Source organism: Chelonia mydas, chromosome 21 (genome assembly GCF_015237465.2).
Source record: "Chelonia mydas isolate rCheMyd1 chromosome 21, rCheMyd1.pri.v2, whole genome shotgun sequence".
Classification (NCBI taxonomy): Eukaryota; Metazoa; Chordata; order Testudines; family Cheloniidae; genus Chelonia; species Chelonia mydas.
Genome location: NC_051261.2, coordinates 1,441,205 through 1,462,158, shown reverse-complemented (window position 1 = coordinate 1,462,158; position 20,954 = coordinate 1,441,205). Strand labels below are relative to the sequence as shown.

The 20,954-nt window shown below is 41.8% G+C and overlaps 1 protein-coding gene across 1 annotated transcript in view; it reads right to left on the bottom strand.

Moving 5' to 3' along the window:
- Window positions 1-20,954, bottom strand: part of RSBN1 (round spermatid basic protein 1) — a 49,824-nt gene that overhangs the window by 9,817 nt on the left and 19,053 nt on the right. Inside the window, exons 3-4 of the mRNA XM_037884854.2 lie at window positions 678-815; window positions 71-213 (exon numbers count right to left, since the gene is read on the bottom strand). Coding sequence (XP_037740782.1) covers window positions 71-213; window positions 678-815 — 281 coding nt within the window. The remainder of the gene's footprint in view (window positions 1-70; window positions 214-677; window positions 816-20,954) is intronic.

Below are 20,954 nucleotides of genomic sequence, written 5' to 3'. Positions count from 1 at the left end.
TAAGACCTTAGAATAGCTAGTACTTTATCTAGCTGTGATCTGCTTTTCTATTAAAGGAAAATAATGTTACCGGCGCCGTTTGAATGGTGATTTTGGCATATCTGCTGTTGGGATCATCTGTTCTCCTGGTCTCACCCACATTATGGGGCCATCATCACTTTGTGACCTGCACTGAAGCTGGAGGCTAGAAAGAGTGCCCCAGGGCAAAGTCATCTAAAAACACAAAAAGCTATGTCAAATGGACAACAGTTAAAATTTTAATAAGCCCTGGCTCAAGTTCATTACCAAGAGAACTATACAGAAACCAAACCTTATTGTTATAGATGAAATGTTATATTCCACCAATGATATAGTTAACTTATTCAACTTTTAGAGAGTAGGCCATTGTGAAACAGACATGCAACAAGAGCCCAATAATTTCTCCAGTTAAATGACTGATTGCTGTAGCCTCTAAATTAATCTCCTTTCAGTATCTACTTCTTTGAACAGAGAATAGATTTTAACAGCATCCTCAGTAAGGTAGTTTGAAAGTTCATCACCATCTGAATGGAGAAGCTGTACCTAAATTCTCTCATTATTTAGCAACTTGAAGTTGTAAGTTAGAAGTGTTAAGACATTTATGTTTGATAATAAACAATTTAAACAAAATAAAATTACTACAACAGTATAATGCTCACTCTCAGAAATGGAGATTCCTCCAACATATCAAGAAATTCTGGGAAGTAGTCACCAACTTCTTCATCTACTGCTCCAACAAGACTTATCTGCCGCATCGGACCTGCTCTGTAGGTTCCGCAGCAGTATGTTCTATTGACCTAAGAGTGGTCAGAAAGAGAAAAGACAAAATGAGACACGTTGTTCCATGCCAGGAAACTGAAGTTTATTAAATCAGTGTTTCAGACTGCAATGTAGTTTACATTCAAATCCAGGACTCCTTTACATACTTGAGAGCAGTTAGTATCTTTAGAATACATGAAGAAGCTGTTCAATGTCAATACACACCGGAGCATGAGCACCTCCAGGGGCAAGGGGAAAAAAAGAATTTGACTCCAGAAAACATAGTGCTAGGCAGCATACCGATAAACATTATGTTGTTTTCTTAGCTGAACAGCACCAACAGATACAAAAAGCCACTGAAGCCAGCACAAAGAATGCTGTGTTTCATAAAAATGTCGTCATATTTTCTATCACTAAAAATTCATCACAAACATAAATAATTGCTTTGACACTGGGTTAGTTTCTGCCTTCAACTGTATGTGCATAAACCAGAATACATCTTTGCATTTATCAATAAAGCGTTAAATTAAGTTTAGAGGATTTAAGAGCAGTATTCTCTACATTGCTAGTAAGACATCAGCTTTGTTTTCTTTCTCCACGATAGTACATGACTAAAATGTAATGTCATTTAAAAAGCCCCATTCTGCAATACCAGAATTAAAAGCAGATAATGAGAAAGGAGATTCACTCATGTTCTTGCATTTTGCTCATGCAACGCAAACACTCAAAGTAAACAGGATGCTAATGGGGGAGCATGGACTCAAGAGGTTGCACTGATGTGCCCAAAATATTGCTCTATTCTTGGGGTAGATGAATTTGATTTCAAAACTGGTGTTGGCCAAAAGAAGAGATGCATTCCCACTCATAGAGTGGCTGTGAAGCAGGAACTGGACATGTGCCTTATACTGCCAAACATTCATGCTGTCAGTATATGTGACTCCACTTCAGGTTTAAGTGGCATGGGGAAAAGATGGCTGAACACAGCAGCTGAGCACCCACAGAAGTGGGTGGAAAAGGAGTTTAGAGATCTTCTCATGCTCTCTCTCTCTCTCTCTCCACACACACACACAGGTGTGCAGAGGAAAGGGAGCTCCACAGAGCCTCTCACACACCCAATTAGACACCCCAACACCCAGTCTCAGGGCTCTGTGTCTGGGGCATACATTGAGACTGTTTGTTCTCAATTCTCCACCCGGGGTTTTGGGGGTGAGGCTGTGGGCTGTCCTGATGGTGTCTAGCCTGCACTGCCCACCCTGATCTCAGTGCTCGTGGCAGTAACAAAGCATGCCCACTCTCAGCTCTCGGGGATTTAGTGATGTGTCTGGTGTGAACTGAACAACCCCTCTTCTTTGGTCTCAGGGCTATACACCTGAGTCATGCCCATTCCCAGCTCCTGTACGGTTTTACTGATGTTTGGCTGTAATATGAGCCCAGACCTAATCTCAGTTCCCCTCTGGCGCAGCACAAAGGGACTTAGGTGTGGCCACCCCTCACTCATTGGAAGAACAATGGGATCCCCTAAGTCTGAGGTAGGTGCTTAGGCTCCCTCTTCAATGAATGGGGAGAGACAGGCACCTAAGAATGGGAACCACAAAAGCCAGCATGCTAGGCAGGGAGCCACCTAGGCTAGCCACTGGGAGAGGCTACCAAGGGAGGGAGGGGGCATTAAGCCCAGCCTTTCACAGAGCTTGATCCCTATCTCTGCATGCAATCCACAGCCAGGAACCCATCTCCTGGAGTCAGGTGACTTAGGTGCCTAACCCCTGTCTTGTGAGATTGTCAAGTTCCTGCCCAAAGCCATACAAAACCAGTGGGTGGGGGAGGGAGGCAGAAACCTGCTGTCTACCCCTTATCCCACTTATTTGGGTCCTCAGCTGGGATGTGGGAGACCCTGGGTCACTTCCCCATCTGCTTCATGAACAGAAAGTATGTAAAAGGGGGTCTGGCATTTCGCAAGTGAGTGCCTTAACTGCTGAGCTAAAAGGTAGTCTGGTGTGAACTGCTCTTATTGACACTGTTACACTTCAATTAAATATTAATTGGGCACAGAAGCTGTAAAACTCAGCCTGTAGTCCACTGGTCTGGGGATTCTCCCAGACTATGGGAGAGTATGAGTCAATCCCCCTTCTGCTTGATGAAAAGAGGGTTGAGCAGTGATCGCCTACCTCCCCAGTGAATGGCCTAACTGCTGGGGTATCAATTATTCTGCTGTGGGGCTCCCTCAGTCTTTTCTCTTGAAGCTGTTCCACTTTACTGAACTATGAATTAGGCCAAAACAAGGCTCATTTCGGCATGCCCTGGGGTTAGGGTACTTCCTTGGGATGGTGGTAGTGCTGGTCAATCCCTTTCTGAGGCGAAGGGATTTGCACCGTAAGTGTCTTTTGTCTTGAAGCTGTTCCACTTTAATTAATAATTAATTGGGCCAAAACAAAACTCATTTTTAAAAAGCCCCGTGTAGCTTGGTGGGGCAAATATTTGGCTAGAAGGGTAGTGGTACTGATTCTGGTTCTAGGGTTACCAATTTTTGGGTGGACGTATTCCTGGAGATTTAATCACATGACATAATCTTTAATTAAAGGTTGATCTTTAATTCCTGGAGACTACAGGCCAATCCTGAAGGGTTGGCAACCCTATCCTCTTGCTGTGGGGAAGGAATGTGCACAGCAAGCTTCTTTACTCTTGAAGCTGTTCCACTTTAATTAACTCCTACTTAGGTCAAAGCAGTGTTGCTCTGTAAGAAGCCTTCTTACAACCCCATGATTAGTGTACTCACATGGGGTGCTACAGATGTTGGGTTAATTCCCCTCTTGCTTGCTGAGGAGAAGGGATTTGAGCTCTGAGCTCTTTTCCATCTCATGCTGTTCCACTTTAATTGACTATTAATTGAAGCAAAGCAAGTCTCATCTACACTACCCTGTGCTTAGCCTGGTGGTGTGGGTACTGGCCTCGTGTGCTGAAGGAGTGGGTTCAGTCCCTCTCCCTGCTCCCTTACCCTGAAAAGGGAGTTGAGCAGACACTGCGTTGCCTTTTCTCTTGAAGCTGTGTAATAGTTTAATGAACTATTAAATGGTCCACATCAAAGTTGTTCTGTAAGCAATGCTATGTAGCCTGCTGGTCAGCGTGCCTGTCTGGATTGGTGGTGGTGGCGGCAGCTTAATTCCTTCTCTATGCTTGATGAGAAGAAAGGATTCAAGAAGCAGGCTGCTTTTCTCTTGACTCTGGTTCACTTTAATTAACTATTAATTGGGCCAAAGCAAGTCCCTTTCACAACAGTTCCTGCATAGCCTGGTGGTTCAAGTACTAGCCTGGGGTGCTGGAGATGCTGGTTCAGTTCCTCACCTTGGATTGAGGAAAGAGGTAAGTAAAAACTGCCTCTCCTCTTGACACTTGTCCCCTTTATTTAACTATTAATTGGGCCAAAACAAGCCTTATTCATAACACTTGCTGTATAACCTGATGGTTCAGGTACGAGCCTGGGGTGCTGGAGATGCTGGTTCAATTCCCTGCTCTCGGTTGAGCAGAGATTGCCTCTCTTCTTGACGCTTGTCCACTTTAATAAACTATTAAATGGTCAAATCAAAACTTCCCCCCTATGAAGCCCTGAATAGCCTGGTGGTTTGGGCCCCACCTAGGATGTTGGAGAACCTGGTTCAAATCCCACTCCTCCTTTCTGAGGAGAAGGGATTTCAGCTCTTGCCTCTTGAAGCTGGTCTACTTTAATTAACTAGGAATCAGGCCACTCCCTGAGCTAGGGTCACTCTATAGTCCAGTGGTTTGGTTGCTTGCCTTGGCAGTGGGAGATGCTGGTTCAAATCCTTCCTCTAGCTGTTTCAAAAGGATTTGGAGAAGGCTGTCCTGCCTCCCAGGAGGGAAGTGGGAGGTTCCTGTTTAGGTCCCCTTGCGTTCGCAGGAGGCCCTTGTCTTTCTGGAAACAGAAGGGGGTTTGAACGGAGATCGCTCACTTCATAGGTGTGGTGGGGGGAGGGAGGGGTGGTGGCTGGGGGGCCAGGTGGGGGGTGGGGCTGGGAGGTGTGGGGGGTGGGGCTGGGAGGTGTAGGGGGTGGGGCCGGGAGGCGGGAGGGTCCCTGGGAGGTGGGAGAGCCTTGGTCCAACCCCTTGCAGAGGAGGGGTTGGACCCGGGGTCTCCCACCGCCCGGGTAGGTAGCCTAGCCGTGGGGGATAAAAGAGTGATTTGCTTTTTTAATGTAGCTCAAGGAATATTTAAATAAAAAAGCCCCAGAGGCACCTGATATGTGTTGTAAACCCCTTGCCCACAACAAGGATTGAACCAGGGTCTCTAACATCCCATGCAAGAGCCCCAACCACTACACCACAGAAGGCAGCTCTTTTAGGAGATGTCCTTTGGCCCAATTCATAGTTTAATTAAAGTGGAACAGCTTCAAGAGAAAAGGGTACTTCTCACAAGGCAGCGGGAGGAACTGAACCAGGATCTCCCACACCCCAGTAGCGTACTCTAACCCCTGTACCATACAGGGCTTCTCAGACTAAGCTTGGCCCAGTTAATAGTTAATTAAAACCATTTCAAGAGAAACAGATCGCTCAACTCCCTACCCCAGAACAGGAGGAACTGACCCACAGCCTCCAACAGCCAAGGTAAGTACCCAAACCCCGCTATCATGGAGGGCTTCTTACACTTGACTTCTGCTTTGGCTGTTACTAGTTAATTAAAAGTGGAACGGCTTCCAGAGGCAAGACCAAGGCAGCCCCACATTAGAATAACTTATAGCCCAGTAGTTAGAGGTAGGTGATCACTTGAGGTAGGCGATCACTGCTCAAATCCCTTCTCATCAAACAGAATCACAGGACTGGAAGTCTAAGTAACTTTTAAATTGTTCTTTTCCTATTTTAGCCTGTGATCCTACCTCATTTTCACTGGCATTCACTATGTTAGATGTCCTATCACCACCAACCTTCTTGCTGAAAACTGAAACAAAAGTCATTAAGCACCTCTGCCATTTCCACATTTTCTGTTATTTCCCCCCGCTTGAGTAACAGTCCTACCCTGTCCTTGGTCTTCCTCTTGCTTCTAATGTACTTATAGAATACATTAGAAAGGGGATTGAACCAGACTGGCCCACAACCTAGCTGAGTACCCCAACCACTGCACTGTAGAATGATGCTCCTTGTGGCCCAATTAATATTTAATTATTTATTTAAAGTCAAACAGCTTTAATAGGAGATGAAGAACAACTCACATCAGGGTAAAAGGAAGGCTCAATTCACCACCTAACCACAAAACTGTACCTCAGATGCTATTCTAGGTCTTCTCCTAGCATACAAATTTCCAAGCCAATCTGGCTCTGTATTTGCATTTTAGAGCACTTTGAAAGCTTTCTTTAAAGAGAAATACTACTGGCAGCCTGTGTGTCTCCATGCCTGTTGGTGTTCCATGGCTTGTTCCCAGCCCCCCCACTTTGTAAAGCCAATGTTAACACTGCTGGATTATTGGGGTTTGGAGCTGGCTATTGGTCACATCCAGGGAAGGCAAGCGACATGTACACACTAGGTGAACATTGCTCATTTCCCCCCACACACTAGCTTTGGGAAAAGAAAAGTGATTTCTTCCCATCTCACAAACCAGAATGAAATATCAGCTATGGTGTATCAGTAACCTAACTGCAGGCTCTCATTTTTAAGCCTGCTCCTATTAGCTACAGTGTGAGCAGTTTTGAAGGCAAGAAACAGAAACTCTCAGACATGGTCACACATCAAAGATGATCTGATAGTCTAGGAGGTAGCCCCATCTCTGCTTGTTGATGGCTTTATAAATTAGGACCATTACTTTGAATTCATGGTATGAAAAGACCTGACCAAACCAGAGAGTTAAAGAACCAAGCCATGGGTGAATCAAGAAGTCCTTGCTCAGTATGACTATCAACATTTGAACTGCATTTTTTTCAGAGTAATGCAGCCTAGGGCTCAGAGGTATCTTTATTTTTCTGTGTAGTAAGAAGCAAGTAGCTCTGGCTAATGTGCACTGCAAGTTGTTTGCTAAGAACCACCAAACAAATGAGAATCTGCTACCAACATGGACCTCTTTCAACCAGCATCTGAAACATGCAAATGATCAGTCACTCATAGGGAATCATGCAACAGTTCAGTATCTTTAAGCATCCTTTGCCAACAACAGATGAGCCATAGATAGCATGGGACATCTTGTTCCTAACATGATGGTCCTGCACCTGCTCCAGCCGGGTAGCTGTAAGAGTACCTATGCAACAAAGAGATGCAAATGCAGCAGGGAAGACTTCAGGTACGCCGATACATGCAACTGGGGTGGTGATGAGCATAGCAACAGAGTATCAATGTTGATAAATGCAAAGTAATGCACATTGGAAAACAATCCCAGCTATAAATATAAAATGAGGGGGTCTAAATTAACTGCTATCACTCAAGAAAGATCTTGGAGTCATTGTGGATAGTCTGAAAACATCCACTCAATGAGCAGCTGCAGTCAAAGAAGCAAACAGAATGCTGGAAATCATTAAGAAAGGGATAAATAATAAGACAGAAAATATCATATTGCCTCTATAAATCCATAGAACGCCTACATCTTGAATACTGCATGCAGATATGGTTACCCCATCTCAAAGATATATTGGAATTGGAAAAGATTCAGAAAAAGGCACCAAAAATTAATAGGGGTATGGAACAGCTTCCATATGAGGAGCAATTAATAAGACTGGGACTTAACGACTAAAGGGGGATATGACAGAAGACTATAACATCATGACTGGTGTGAGAAAGTAAATAAGGAAGTGTTATGGACTCCTCCTCCTAACACAAGAACTAGGACTCACCAAATGAAATTAATAAGCAGTAGATTTAAAACAAAAGGAAATATTTTTTCATACAGTGCAGTGTCAAGTTTGTGGCACTCTTTGCCAGAGCATGTGGTGAAGGCCAAGACTATAACAGGGTTAAAAAAATAACTAAAGTTCATGGATAAGTCAATCAATGGCTATTAGCCATGATGGGCAGGGATGGTGTCCCTAGCCTCTGTTTGCCAGAAGCTGGGAATGGGCAACAGGGAATGGATTATTTGATGATTACCTGTTCTGTTCATTCCCTCTAGGGCAGAGCTACTCAAAGTGGTGGTCCGCAGACCAGAGCCACTGGCTGCCGGTCTGCGTGCACATCGGAAAAAAAAATTGCCGGTCCCCCACATCAGATAGCTTGAGAAGCACTGCTCTAGGGCACCTGGTATTGGCCACTGTTGGAAGACAGGATGTTAGGCTAGATGGACATTTAGTCTGACCCAGTAAGGCTGTTCTTATTGAACACATCAGACACAGATTCTGAGGGGGGAGTAGAAACGTTTCCACTATCTGCAAATTACTGTGAGTAAATATAGCTCAAAGGGTGTTGCATGAGATGTTCAGTAGCTCATAATTATAGGCGGGGTCCCAGAAGAACACATGCTTATACTTTCTTATTCACATGATTTATTCATACCATATTCTACAGCCTTTCTACTAAGACTCACTGTTATACATGTATTGTCATTGAACTCAGTTACAGTAAGAAGATAATCACAGTTGTACCATGTGTGGTTTAGACTTATGTTTCTGGCTGAGTAGGTAACATCAAAAATATATATTTTTGATGTTGAGGGTTGAGGCCTTATCTGCATAACTTCACAAAAATAGACAGAAAAACTTCTCTCAGATCAGTCCCTTCTAATAATAATTATTTTGTTGCATTACATGGTACAAACAAGCTCATACTTCACGTGACTACAGACTTGCCTTAACCAAAGGCAAAGAAAGCACAGGAAAATGCATAAAATAGATCACCTGGAGCTAAATCTTTCCCAGACTGCCCAAAGTAGTACTATTTTGAGTACATAGTTGCATCATAACTTGTATTTAGAAGCTTTCTGCACATTTTGGTCAAAAGTAAACTACATTTCTATGAGTTATGGCCCCTTTGGTGACTGGGTGGGGCAGGAGCTGCCTCACAATACATAACCCCCACCTACCACTATTGTCACTGGCGCTCTGTTGTGAGCTTGTCCATGGTTGGAAATAGGCTACAGCTCTATCATTCTCCAGACTTTATTAGCCCTTTGCCCTAGCTGGGATTTTCTGCCATGGTGGCTGATCCCAGGGAGGCCACATCAGCACAGAGGCCCCAATTCTGAAAAGCATGTATACAATGTTTAAGCGCTTCCTGAATTGGGGAGGGCTAGCAGGATCCAGACCTGCCAGTCTCAAGGGAGTTAATGTTACTAAGCATGCCCTGACATTCCAAGCTCATGTAGACATCCCCCACCCAACTCAGTGTCCATGTCTCTGCCTTTGACCTTTGGTGTTTTCTTCTGTTGATCCCAATTCATGTCAGAGTTACAGAGGTGGTTCCTAACAAGTTTATAGAGTTTGTCATGATATATGATTACTCTTGGGTGGAATTTAGTCTAAAATTCCCTTCCCTATCCCCACCCCCTTACTGTCCACCCCACTAGTCACAATCCAAGCACAGCAGAGCACACGCAAGGATCAAAGTGGCACCTTATGAGCTAAGAAATTATTTCTGTTTTCAGTTCTTTTCTTTTCTCTTCTAATTTTCATCTCCCTCTGAAAGCAAAATACTAGCTTTGCTTCTTAAACTTGCACTTGTAGTAGGTATAATGTTTGTTGCATTACTGCATTTATTAGACTAAGCACTAAGCTTTCTGGCAAGCCTCTGCCAAAGAAAATCAAATTTGATTATCCCAATTTCATATGCTGAATACAGACTGGACTGAGATGTCATTTATCCAGACTCTGGAGTCCAGTCTGCACGAAGAAACTGAGGGTGTAGTCATAATTTACTAGTTGTCCAGTGCCTTACTGTCCCATCAATTTTATTTCTTTGGAGTCAGAGCTGGTTTTGCTAAGGACTTTTAATAACTGAATGGGGCCTTTACACCTCCACCCTCATGAGGGGTTTGTAAAGTTTTGTTTTCCCATGGAAGCTTCTTCATTATCTCAGGTTGTGTTCCGTATGGACCAAAAAAACAAACCAACAACCAAGTGAAAGCAAACAGCTTAGAAACTGCACTTGATTAGATGGATATAATAAATACAGATAGCAGAATCAGACTAACTTTTAGTAATAAACAGTATTTGTTTATTTGTCCAAGTAGAATCTTGATATTCCAAGATTCCTATTTAACAGAGTCTCGTTATTCCCCTATCCTATCAACTGCACTTCTTTGGCCAGATATTTTTAATTCTCTTAATGGTAACTGAATTGCACTTCTAATCATTGTCTAGGCTAAAAGTCAAAAAGAACAAACCTTGAACACCCTACAAGGTGTGCTTTAGAATCAATGCAACTTGCTAATACAATTAGCTGAACATTGATGTTGGCTAGTACAATTAATTACTATACTAGTTTATATGTGGAAGGAATCATGGAATGGCTACGCAGGTGGTGTCGGAGAGAAGGCTTTGGATTCTTTGACCACGGGAAGGCGTTCCAAGAAGGAGGAGTGCTAGGCAGAGATGGGCTCCACCGAATGAAGAGAGGGAAGAGCATTTTCGCAAGCAGGCTGGCTAACCTAGTAAGGATGGCTTTAAAACTAGGTTCACCCGGAGAAGGAGACCAAAGCCCTGAGGTAAGTGGGATACTGGGAAGAAGCACGAGCAAGAGAGTGGAGGACTCCTGCCTCATACTGAGAAAGCGGGAGGATCAGCAAGTTATCTTAAGTGCCTATACGCAAACGCAAGAAGCCTGGGAAACAAGCAGGGAGAACTGGAAGTCCTGGCACAGGCAAGGAATTATGATGTGATTGGAACAACAGAGACTTGGTGGGATAACTCACGTGACTGAAGTACTGTCATGGATGGATATAAACTGTTCAGGAAGCACAGGCAAGGCAGAAAAGGTCAGGGGAGAGTGGTATTGTATGTAAGAGAGCAGTATGACTGCTCAGAGCTCCGGTATGAAACTGCAGAAAAACCTGAGAGTCTCTGGATTAAGTTTAGAACTGTGAACAACAAGGGTGATATTGTACTGGGAGTCCGCTATAGACCACCAGACCAGGGGGATGAGGCTTTCTTCCAGCAACTAACAGAAGTTACTGGATCCACAGGCCCTTGCTCTCATGGGAGACTTCAATCACCCTGATATCTGCTGGGAGAGCAATACAGCTGTGCACAGACAATCCAGGAAGTTTTTGGAAAGGTTAGGGGACAATTTCCTGGTGCAAGTGCTGGAGGAACCAACTAGGGGCAGAGCTCTTCTTGACCTGCTGCTCACAAACTGGGAAGAATTAGTAGGGAAAGCAAAAGTGGATGGGAACCTGGGAGGCAGTGACCACGAGATGATCAAGTTCAGGATCCTGACACAAGGAAGAAAGGAGAGCAGCAGAATATGGACCCTGGATTTCAGAAAAGCAGACTTGGACTCCCTCAGGGAACTGATGGGCAGGATCCCCTGGGAGAACAACATGAGGGTGAAAAGGAATCCAGGAGAGCTGGCTGTATTTTAAAAGAATCCTTATTGAGGTTACAGGGACAAACCATCCCAATGTGTAGAAAGAATAGTAAATATGGCAAGCGACCAGCTTGGCTTAACAGTGAAATCCTTGCTGAAACACAAAAAAGAAGCTTATAAGGAGTGGAAGATTGGGCAAATGACCAGGGAGGAGTATAAAAATATTGCTTGGGGATGCAGGAGTGAAATCAGGAAGGCCAAATCACACTTGGAGTTGCAGCTAGCAAGAGATGTTAAGAGTAACAAGAAGGGTTTCTTCAGATATGTTAGCAACAAGAAGTAAAGAAAAGAAAGTGTGGGCCCCTTACTGAATGAGGGAGGCAACCTAGTGACAGAGGATGTGGAAAAAGCTACAGTACTCAATGCTTTTTTTTGCCTCTGTCTTCACGAACAAGGTCAGCTCCCAGACTGCTGCACTGGGCAGCACAGCATGGGGAGGAGGTGACCAGCCCTCTGTGGAGAGAGAAGTGGTTCGGGACTATTTAGAAAAGCTGGACGAGCACAAGTCCATGGGGCTGGGTGCACTGGATCTGAGGGTGCTAAAGGAGTTGGCAGATGTGATTGCACAGCCATTGGCCATTACCTTTGAAAACTCATGGCAATCAGGGGAGGTCCTGGATGACTGGAAAAAGGCTAATGTAGTACCCATCTTTAATAAAAGGGAAGGAGGAGGATCCGGGGAAACTACAGGCCAGTCAGCCTCAGTCCCTGGAAAAATCATGGAGCAGGTCCTCAAGGAATCAATTCTGAAGGACTTAGAGGAGAGGAAAGTGATCAGGAACAGTCAGCATGGATTCACCAAGGACAAGTCATGCCTGACTAACCTAATTGCCTTCCATGACGAGATAACTGGCTCTGTGGATGAGGGGAAGCAGTGGATGTGTTATTCCTTGACTTTAGCAAAGCTTTTGATACAGTCTCCCACAGTATTCTTGCCAGCAAGTTAAAGAAGTACGGGTTAGATGAATGGATTATAAGGTGCATAGAAAGCTGGCTAGATCGGGCTCAAAGGTTGTGATCAATGGCTCCATGTCTAGTTGGCAGCCAGTATCAAGCAGAGTGCCCCAAGGGTCAGTCCTGGGGCCGGTTTTGTTCAATATCTTCATTAATGATCTGGAGGATGCCGTGGACTGCACCCTCAGCAAGTTTGCAGATGACACTAAACTGGGAAGAGTGGTAGATACCCTGGAGGGTAGGGATATGGTACAGAGGACCTAGACAAATTAGAGGATTGGGCCATCTGATGCAGTTCAACAAGGACAAGTGCAGAGTCCTGCACTTAGGACAGAAGAATCCATGCGCTGCTACAGCCTAAGGACTGAATGGCTAGGCAGCAGTTCTACAGAAAAGGACCTAGGGGCTACTGTGGACGAAAAGTTGGATATGAGTCAGTGTGCCCTTGTTGCCAAGAAGGCTAATGGCATTTTGAGTTGTATAAGTAGGGGCACTGTCAGCAAATCAAGGGGCGTGATCATTCCCCTCTATTCGATATGGGTGAGGCCTCATGAGTACTGTGTCCAGTTTTAGGCCCCACACTCCAAGAAGGATGTGGAAAAATTGGAAAGAGTCCAGCAGAGGGCAACACAAAATTAGGGGGCTGGAGCACATGACTTATGAGGAGAGGCTGAGGGAACTAGGATTGTTTAGTCTGCAGAAGAGAAGAATGAGGGGGGATTTGATAGCTGCTTTCAACTACCTGAAAGGGGGTTCCAAAGAGGATGGATCTAGACAGTTCAGTGGTACCAGATGACAGAACAAGGAGTAATGGTCTCAAGTTGCAGTGGGGGAGATTTAGGTTGGATGTTAGGCAAAAACTTTTCACGAGGAGGGTGGTGACGCACTGGAACGGGTTACCTAAGGAAGGAGATTCCACCCCCTCCCTAGAGATTTTTAAGGTCAGGCTTGACAAAGCCCTGGCTGGGATGATTTAGTTGCGGATTGGTCCTGCTTTGAGCAGGGGGTTGGACTAGATGACCTCCTGAGGTCCTTTCCAACCCTGATAGTCTATGATTCTAAGCCTAGATTCTCCTCTGAGAAACCAAGTCTATGGCTCATAAAGAAGTTGAAAGGCATTTGTTTGCATCTCACATAACGCAACAAGCTGATTTTAACACACACACACACACCCCCAATGGTCTGAATATCCACTCCTGACGAACTGGCATCAAGCTGCAGCTCTAGTGGAAATTGGCTAATTTTTTCCAGTATTGATTCAGCTTTTGAAAGTCTCTGTATATTAAAAAGAATCCTTCAGAACCATTTGCTCAATTTGAGAAGTCATTAAAGGAGGAAAAACTTCAGAGCCAGGGTAGATAAAAATCAATGATTTAAATAAAAAAAAGCAGATTTTTTTTAATTTAAATCAGATTTTTTTGCTAAAATGTTTTTTCCTCAAAGAGCAATCTAAAGAGTCTTAATTAAGATATCTTTGAGCTATAATGGATCTCATCACAGAATAGGGATTATAAATTCTAATTATATAGTATGAGACAATATATTCAAGTAATGTTTAAGAAAAGTGTTGTAAATGAGTTCCAATAGCTCATGGATCAGGAACCCAATTTTATGGAGTTCCAGGGGCTTCTGTATAGATTATTTAGGTTAATCTTTCTGTCTACCCAATGGGACTCAGTGCTCAGTCTGGAACATACCATCAGAGAGGCTTAGTTTTGCAGTTCTCAAACTGTGGATTTGTGTCTCCAGAGATAACATGCTTGTTAACAGCAAAAATGTTTTAAAATAAATATACAGAGGAGAAATAACAGACCTCAACCCTATTGTCCCTCTGCAAATTTGTACACACAGAGGCAATCCCTTACCTCTCTCTAGAAGTAGAAAGTTTCAAAAAGTTCAATGAATAGAAGATCGTTGGGGGCGGAATAGATCTGGACAAGGAGAAGTAGTCTGGAGATAAATGTGAGAAGGGAGGGATAGACAGTAGAAACAAAAGTGAAACTGTTTGACCAGCATATTCCAGAAGTCTTGAGGTCTTTCTGACTGTGGCCTTCATGGATTTGAGATCTACAATACCATTCTCTCACTAGAAGGGGAAACCTTTAATGGCAGCAGGCCATAAAAGAGACCCAGTTTGGGAATATTTTAATGAAGTTCTTCTACCTGTGGGGAAGACAGGCATGCGTGCAAAATGCAAACAGTGCAACAAAGAAATGATCCTTCTCAGGAGGATGCTGTGTTGAAGATGATGAAAGGAACATGTCTGAACATGCAGGATCTTCAGATTGGTAAGATTTTTTAATTTCATACTTCTTTCTTAAGGACTGCCTGTCTTCCTTCTGGACTATTCTTGAATTCTCATGTTTGAGCAAAAAAAAAAATAAAAATAAAAATAAAAAGATTATATAGTAGTTACTCTATGGTACTATCATTTTAGATGCAGTTGTGATAAAATATAAATAGCTGAAATAGGAAGATCTTCCTTTTACAATTTCACCTTTAAAGTAGTACTGAGTGTCAGTGAATGCAACGAGTAATACTAATAATTAAATAACTGCATTGACTTAATTTTGTTTAGGAGAATCCATCCTCAACATACAGGATTCTGAAGCCTATCCAGCTTCAAGATCACCATCATTTTCTATAGTTTCAGAGTTATCTACCAATGATAGTGTTTGTCACATCATGTATGTCACATGACTACAGTATATCACCTGTAGCAAAAAGAAAACTCTCCATAATCCAGAAACCACCATAGATAAATTTGTGATAAAAACCAGCAGATTGCGTGCTCCCCCCCGAAAAACAAAGGGTAATTGATTAAAAAAAATTGCCCCGTTTGTTTATGCAACAAACTCTCCTTTCCATCTGATGAGAACCCACACTTCATTAACATGGTTCAGTCATTAAGACCAGGATACAGTCCACCCAACAGAGCAGATGTTGCAGGTAAACTGTTGGACAAAGTGTTTGAAAGAGAAATTTAGCAGCGTGCAAAAGGTCTAGAGGGTAAAATTGTTAACCTGAGTCTTGATGGGTGGAGTGGTGATGATCCTGTTGTATGTGCTTGAGACAAGAGAAGGAATGTCTTCCTTACAGAAACAATTGACACATCAGGAAATGCACACACAGCAGAATACTTACAAGTAGCAGCAGTAAAAGCTATAGCAAACTGAAAAAAAATTCAAATATCTAGTATGCAGTTGGTCACAGACAATGCTACAGATGTATGCAAGACGAGAAGTTTAGAAGAGAGAGAGAGAGTCCCAAGCTAATAACACACAGTTGCAGTTCTCATTTGATGCACCTCCTAGCCAAAAAGACTTCAGTGTTCCAGAAATAAAGGCTAATGGAAGTATTTTGCAATTTCGACAACATAACAACCACTCTATAGCTGCTGCTCAAAAAAGTGGGAGGAACCAAGCTAACTCTCCCACAAGACGTACGATGGAACTCAGTAGTGGACCGTTTTGAGCACTAGATCAAGAACTGGCCTAATCTGATGACAGTTTGTGAACAAAATCATGAAAAAAATAGATGGCACTGTCACAGCCAAAGTTCTTAATATTGGGCTTAAGAGAAATGTTGAACACCTGCAGAGTACCCTGAAGCCTATTTCTGTAGCCTTCAACAAAATGCAGGGAAATAGCTGTTTTATTGCTGATGCTGTTGAAATTTGGAAGGAACTGAGTGAGATCTTAAAAGAGAGAAATATGCAATGAGAGAGTTAAGTTATAAGCATTAAAAAATGAATGGGACAAGCACCATCTCCAGCTCATTTCCTTGCAAATATTCTCAATACTCGATACAGCAGGGTCAAACCTTAACTACTGAAGAAGAGGAGTTAGCAGTGACATGGACATCCAGCAACCATCCCTCCATTATACCAACTATAATAAAACTTCAGAGCTATGGGTGAACTGTTCAAGAAATAGATGTTTGCTGACGTTTTAAAGAAAGTCACATCAGTGAACCGGTGGAAATCAATTAAGCACTTGGATTCAGAGACTGTTGAGGTGATAATCTCACTTTTAACAGCAGTAGCTTCTTCTACCAGTGTAGAAAGAATATTTTCTTCCTTTGGACTAATTGATTCAAAATTGAGAAATTGCTTGAGACCTGAAAAAGCAGGAAAGCTTGTTTTTCTTTTCCAGATCATGAACAGGAAAATAAAGGTGAAGATGACTGAGTTAGCTGCAGAAGCCAATATTTTAAGTTTCTCATGCTGATCTGGTTGACAGTCTATTTAATTTTTTTTAAACTATTTCGTTTAACTATTTTAGTTAACAATTTTAACAAAAACAAACCTGATTTAAAAAAACTTGAATGTTTAACTAAATTCAAAAATTCATATGCTTGTTTTGTTAAAATATTATGTTAGCTGTTGAAGAAAAAAAAATCCAGACTACATAATGTTGTTTTAGTTAAATAAAAATTTAAATGTCTGGTGAGGTTCTCCTAATACAGCATGGCAAGAAAATAATCCAAATATTAATGATTAACCTGTTGAATTGGAGATATTTATGAAATCATTGAGAGGTGAACTATCTGCTTCAGTTAACTTTGGTAAATGAAGTAGCCAATCATTCATTTTCTGATATAGCTGTAAAACTAATCCAAAAAGTTTTCAAAATAAATCACTTAAAAATGTATAGTGTACACCTTTGAAAAATGAAACCTACATCTGAGTTGTGGAAAATATGTATTAAGTTATACCAAACAAGAATGTACATTTATTTAGAAATCCATGATCAAATAGAGTCTTCCTGACTAGTGATTTAAATCAAATCCACCTTGTTCAGAGCTAGTATGGGAATAGAATAAAGCAGAAGAAACTAAATTCTTGTTCTGTAGTCCTTTAGCAAACTACCAATCTAGCAGTAGATTGAAGAAAAACAATGATTTGAAGAATATGAAGTCCCTAGGCTAGCCAAGATGGGGTCAAGTCAGAATAGTGAAGTAGGCGGTACAGTAATTTATACCAGCTGAGAATCTGGCCCTTTAAGGTTCACCTTTTAGATCATTCAGAGGTTCATCAGTATTTTGCAGGTTCTACTGATGAAGCCAAAAGGGACAGGCTTTATCTGGAAGGGATTTTCACGCATAGGATGTAGTTTTCTCTGAACTAAAGCAAGGGAAAATTTCCAGCTGACAAAAGACAAACATCTGACTGATACTTATTCCAATCTGAAGAAAAAAATAAAATAAACCTAGATAGTGTTATATGTTACTGCATAAATTATAATTCCAGATCCAAATCTTGAAATAAACGTTTTTATTTCTGATGTACAAAATGTTAATCACACTAGTTTCAAAGAACAAGTATATTGCTGAATTATTTCAAAATTTGACAAGTTTCTTGTAAAAAAAAAATCAAAGGAAACAGCTGATTTTTTTTGAAGTGTTTTTCTACTGTATGTGGGCCTTCTGTTTTAAGACTTATGGAACATGAAGTAGTTACCACTTACCCTTACCTTATGTGCCAGCTAACAATATCTTTCAAGAGACCATCTACTAGCTAGGGATTTCCAGACTGCAGCATTCTCCAGCAGCTATTCTTCCTCAGCCCTTCTACTGGGGCTTGCAAAGAGGAAGATGAATGTGACCCATTAAGAGCATCCCAATGCCAGCTGGCACACTTGTCATGATGATACCCAAAAGGTGCATGTAATATCACTGGAAAAATAATAACTCACTGATAATTAATATTCTTGTGTGATGTATGTATAGTAAACCCAAAAAGGACTTCATAGATATGTATTTGATAAGCAGTGCCTAAGCCAGGGTAGTCAGCAGGTGGACCACAGACAAAATCTGGACCACCAGACCCTTTTGAACAGACCACAAAATATTTTAGTTTAATTATTGGTTTTATTATTATTTTCTCTGGAGTCTGTATCTTAACTATACTTTGACCAAGAAATTTGGGCCTTGATAAAAAAATTGACTACCCCAACCTAAGCCATGCCTGTTCCAGACTAAGGAACGTGTCTTCAATGTAAATTAAGTAAAGTGTGACCAAAGAGAGGCTCAATTATACACATGGCAAACAAAGACATCAGGGGAACAAGCAGGGAAAGATGACCACTTAATCTCAACAGGGGACAGAGACTGCACCTCCAGGAAGTCTTCCTGCCACTCGAAGCAGGGTCAGTGAACTTTGGGAAGATGTAAGCAGAAAGAAACACTATTTTGGCATCTTCCACCAAAAGAAACAAAACAAAGCAAAAACAAAGACAGCACCACACATACAACCTTTCACAAAGCTCGAAGTGCCTGGCCAGAAAGTCTGGTCAGCCATGCTGGAAGAGAGAAACTTCTTTGAACAAGAAACTCTAGTTTGTTAAATCAGGTTTTAATCTTAGAAATATATTTTTACTTTTGTTTGATTGTAACCCTATTACTTACACTTAAACCCATCCTTTATTTTAAATGCTTGTTTTACCATAAAAAAATTCAGTGTTTTGATTAAACTAGTGTTTGTTAAACTGGTGGGTCCTGTCTAAGAAAACAGGAAACTTAATTTCTGTAAGTGTTCAGCAAGAAGGCTGGACACTACAGGGCAGATGGTTTGGGGGAAATTTAGGACTGGGAAGCTGTTGCGGTCACCAAGCAAGGAATAACCCAGGCTGGTGGAAGCAAGGGCAAGGCTATTTTGCTGTGAGCATGTTGCTGGTGTCAGGGCTCTGAACCTAGGCTGCACAGCATAGAGAACCAGGATTACAGTCCTGGTGGTGAGATAGTCCCTTACTTGTGTGTTGAACCCCAAAACTGTCAAAATGCAGAAGTGATGTCATGTCAAAAGGAGAATCCTCCCACAATGGGAGAATCCCTAGCAGGTAGCTTACAGCCTGTCTCTGATCCTTTTGTGGCACATGAGCAGTGTCATGGGACAGAATCTGACGACTAGCCCCCAGTTTAAACAGGTCAGTGGTGATGTCAAACATATGAAATGTCACTTCACTGTGCAAGTTTTATTTATGCACTAAACATGCCATAGGAAGTTTGGGTGGCCAAACACAGTTTAATGATAGTGATGCAGACAGTGTCTGCTAAAGGAAAAGGAAATTTTAATGTTTAGATTGGCACCCAGCCAAACTCCAGCAACAAGACCTGTCTCAACTTTTGAGTACTAGCTTATTTCCCAGTGAGACTTTGCTTGTTGGTTACTTTGTGCTTGCCTTCTTGTGATCTCTTAGTTATGTACCTTTCCTCCCCTCCCCAAAAAGTTACTCATTTTCACTTTACACAGCCTCATCCCTCTTTTTTCAGAGGCAGATAAGTGACTGGGTCATTTGTCTGTGCACACTAACAAGATGACGACCAACCATGAGAGCATGCTGTCCAGGAGTCCCTCTTGTTTTTAACTTAAGCATTTGCTTCTGAGCAAGCATTTGTGACCACCTCACCCTTGACAACTACAAGGTCTCACTGCTTTGAGTTAATTATAAAATCACTAGATGGCAGTTTCTTCATCCCACTAGGTGCTTGGGTTAGAGTTTTAGGCACCCTTTTAAATGGGACAGAAGGTACTAATAATCTCACACTTAGTATAGCACTTTAAGCAACATTTATTACTCTTAAAACACCGAAGTTATTCACTCCATACTGGTAACATGTTGAGTAAAGAGGGAGTTTAGGGTTCTACCTTGGATCAGCTACTGACTTATAATGGACCAAATTTCATTCTTTACTCTCCTTTCAATGTTGGTAGCAGTGTGATGGTTAGGTTAATAAAAAAAGAGTAGAACTAGTTATAAAGAACTATCACAGTGTTTATTGGTCTTATGGAATAGCTGCATGATTAGCATGGGAAAAGTGGGTCATAGAGGAAGGAATGAGTAAGCATAAGAATGACAGACAATTTTAGATATTCTCTGCATTAATAGGGATTAGGTCTTCACTTGTTTCTGAAATGCATCATTCTTGACTACCCCCAAAACATATCTAAGTTTCCACTACTTGGAAAAATCAGTAATATTTACCTAGTTGTAAAGTAGAGGAGGCTAAGGGTATTGGTGTTCGTAAAGCCTTAAGCCATTTGAAAGGAAGGCACACTAGAAGTGAAAAAATATGCATGTTCTAGGAAAAAACTATAGCTTTTAAATTGTATATTAATTAGTGGGGTAATAGTTTAGACCTCTCCTCTCCCCCCATTGGCACAGATGGAATAAGCAGCACACTTCCTCCTAGCATGTACCCTCCAACATCTACATAAATCTAGAGTGAGATTATGCCTCTTGAAGTTAAGAGTTAATTGGCCAAGGTATTCTAACATGCTCGTGACACTTGAATGAAAAAAAAAAAAATGGCAGTTTAAGATACACAATGCAGTTGATTTGACATTTTGGAAGCCAGCCATTCGAGTACTTGGGCAGGAAGCTGAAAGTAAGAACACAAACAAGCTTACTACGCAAAAGCAGAAAGGTGGAAACAAGAACAAAAGAAAGTTGGTTAAGCCATTCCAGTAGGTTTTTTTTTTCCCCCACTTGGTGAATGACAATCATTTAGAATTACAGAAGTAGTGTAGACGTTAAACAAGTCTTGCTAGCTTTTAAAAACGTGATAAGTCTAATTAAGTTACACATAGAAGCTTAACACAATATATTTTCTGTAAGAAATTTAAATTGCCCAATAATTAGCACATTATGTAAACAGAACAAGCTTTTGTTCAAGAAAGTAAGAGCAAAGTTAGTCTTGGACATTTCAGGAGGCAGTCA